Source organism: Leptonychotes weddellii, chromosome 5 (genome assembly GCF_054177405.1).
Source record: "Leptonychotes weddellii isolate Sample4059 chromosome 5, ASM5417740v2, whole genome shotgun sequence".
Classification (NCBI taxonomy): domain Eukaryota; kingdom Metazoa; phylum Chordata; class Mammalia; order Carnivora; family Phocidae; genus Leptonychotes; species Leptonychotes weddellii.
Genome location: NC_138373.1, coordinates 100,989,063 through 100,992,066, shown reverse-complemented (window position 1 = coordinate 100,992,066; position 3,004 = coordinate 100,989,063). Strand labels below are relative to the sequence as shown.

Sequence of the window (3,004 nt, the reverse complement as noted above, 5' to 3'; positions counted from 1 at the left end):
CTACCTGAGATATTGTAAACTTTTCTGCAACATGTTTTTCAGAGCTGTTTTTACTTCTTTGTTCTTTAGGCTGTAGACAAGGGGATTCACTAGGGGAGTGACCACACTGTACTGCATGGAAAAAACCAACTCCCATGGGGAACCTGAAGTTGGCATGAGATAGCAAAGAAAACCTGAGCCATAAAATAAGCTTACTGTTGTGAGGTGGGAGGAGCAGGTGGAGAAGGCCTTGCTTCTGCCTGAGGTGAAGCTGATGCTCAGGATGGTGGCAACAATACGTGTATAAGAGAAGAAGACCAGAAGGAAGGGCCCAAAGGCATGCAGGAGGGCAGAGCAGAGCAGGACTGCAAAGTTAACAGAGCTATTGGAACAGGATAGAGAGAACAGAGATGGAATCTCACAAATGAAGTTGGAGATGACTTGAGTCTCACAGAAGTCCAAATTCCAAGCTAGGAGGGTATTGATGACAGCATCCAAAAAGGCCACACCCCAAGATCCCCATGCCAGTCCCACACACAGCTCATTGCTCATCATCTGACCATAGGGTAGAGGGTAGTAAATGGCAGCACAGTGGTCATAGGTCATCACTGCAAGGAGGCAGAGCTCTGTTCCCCCAAAGGCAAGCACAAAGAAGGCATGGGTCAAACAGTCCTCCACTGAGATGGGTTTCTTGCCAGATAGGAGGTTCTCTAGCATCTTGGGCACAGTGACTGAAGAGTTACAGAGATCCAGGAAGGAGAGGTGATTCAAGAAGAAGTATATGGGCATGTGAAGGTGAGAATTGGCCCTGATAACCAAGATCATCAACAGGTTCCCTGACAGAGTCAGGAGGTAAATTACTAGGAAAAGCACAAAGACTAGGGCCTGGGTATGATGATCAGCAGGCAGTCCAAGAACGAGGAATTCAGTGATTGTGCTGTGATTTCCCAAGGCCATTTAAAGATGATAATACTTTGGGCGAAAACAGAGAAAGAAACAATGTATCAACCACCTCCTCTGGCAACCCAAACTTTCTACTTATTCTATGTACACATACTTTTTTTCTTCATCTGCTCATTATTGCTATGGTTGTTTAATATTTCTCATGGAGTCCCTTGAAGCATGCCCTTCCCTCTTCTGACTGCCTGGTGTACAAGTTCTGAACCTTCTGTGCTCTTTCAATTTGTTGTTCTTTTCTTACAAACAACTCTAGAGAAATTTACATAGTTTTCCAGATCTGACCCTTGAATAATTTTTATCCCTTCAAACTAGGCCATTGATTTTGCTCCATGATAGTCTGGTCAAGAATTCATTTTCTGCAGAAGATACTATAATCCTTCCTGTTCTCCTCAGTCTGTCTTTCACTTTCAATTAAAGACTTTGTAATAGTTCATTACTAATTAATTATGTACATTTATCTTATCTTTTTCCTCTTTATTATCTTTCATATATTTGGAACATTTAATCTTAGAGATAATTTTGAAATCTGTGTGTGTGTGTGTGTGTGTGTGACGTGGAGTTGAGGTAAGGGAGGAAACTATAAAATACTTTTTAAAGTTAAAAAATAGAGCTAAGAAATAATAAAGGTAAAACAGAACTAAATTGTTCATCAAAAGAAACCATCAAAATAAGTCATAGCCACATCAATCAGACAACAAAAAGAAATAAAAGGCACCCAAATCAGCAAGGAAGAAGTAAAATTTTGACTATTTCCAGATTATATGATACTCTATATAGAAAACCCTAAAGACTCCACCAAAAAACTGCTAGAACTGATAAACAAATTCAGTAAAGTCACAGGATACAAAATCAATGTACAGCAATCTGCTGCATTTCTATAAACCAATAATGAAGCAACAGAAAGAGAAATTAAGAAAACAATTCCGATTACAATTGCACCCAAAATAATAAGATACCTAAGAATAAACCTAACCAAAAATGTAAAAGACTTATACTCTAAAAACTATAAAACACAGATGAAATAAATTGAAGACAGCACAAAGTAATGGAAAGACATTCCATGCTCATGGGTTGGAAGAAAACATATTGTTAAAATGTCTATACTACCCAAAGCAATTTACAGATTTAATGCAATCCCCATCAAAATACCAACAGCATTTTTCATAGAACTAGAACAAAGAATCCTAAAATTTGTATGGAACCACAAAAGACTCTGACTAGTCAAAGCGATCTTGAAAATGAAAGACAAGGCTGGAGGCATCAGAATTCCAAACTTCACATTATAATACAAAGCTGTGGTAATCAAATCAGAATGGAACTGGCAGAAAAGTAGACAAATAGATCAATGGAACAGAACCCAGACATAAGCCCACAATTGTATGGTCAATTAATCTTCAACAAGGAAAAGAATATCCAGTGGGAAAGAGACAGTCTCTTCAATAAATGGTGTTGGGATAACTGGGCAGCTACACGCAAAAGAATGAAACTGGACCACTTTCTTACACCATACACAAGAATAAATTCAAAATGTCATGAAAGACCTAATTGTGAGACAGGAAACCATAAAAATCCTGGAAGAGAGCACAGGCAGTAATTTCTCTGACATCAGCCACAGCAACATTTTTCTGGATAGATCCCCTGAGGCAAGGGGAAAAAAAGCAAAAATAAACTATTGGGATTACATCGAAATAAAAAGCTTCTGCACAGCAAAGGAAACAATCAACAAAACTAAAAGGCAACCTACTGAATGGGAGAAGATATTTGTAAATGACATATCTGATAAAGGGTTAGTATCCAAAATATTTAGTAATAGGTGTTTTTCTTTTCTTCTTCAGTTAAACTAATGTTAATCCTTAATGATAGGGATTGGGCTCAATGTTACTTTGGATACTCTGAACACACCCTGCAGAGTGAGGCACAAGATAAGTCCTTAATCAAGATTTACAAAATATAAAAAGACTGGGAAGGATGAGGCAAATAAGACTATGTAGGCCTCTCCTTGAGGAATATCCCCAGCTTGAACTTCATTTTCAAAAACAAGCCAACCATGAAGGAGGCTGGGAAG

General features: G+C 38.3%; 1 protein-coding gene across 1 annotated transcript; it reads right to left on the bottom strand.

Annotated features, from left to right (window-relative positions):
• LOC102745725 (olfactory receptor 8S1-like) lies at positions 1-1,131 on the bottom strand. Its single transcript, XM_006729298.2, has one exon. The coding sequence runs from the start codon at positions 934-936 to the stop codon at positions 1-3; it is 936 nt and encodes a 311-aa protein (XP_006729361.1). The 5' UTR covers positions 937-1,131.
• Positions 1,132-3,004: the final 1,873 nt, after the last annotated feature.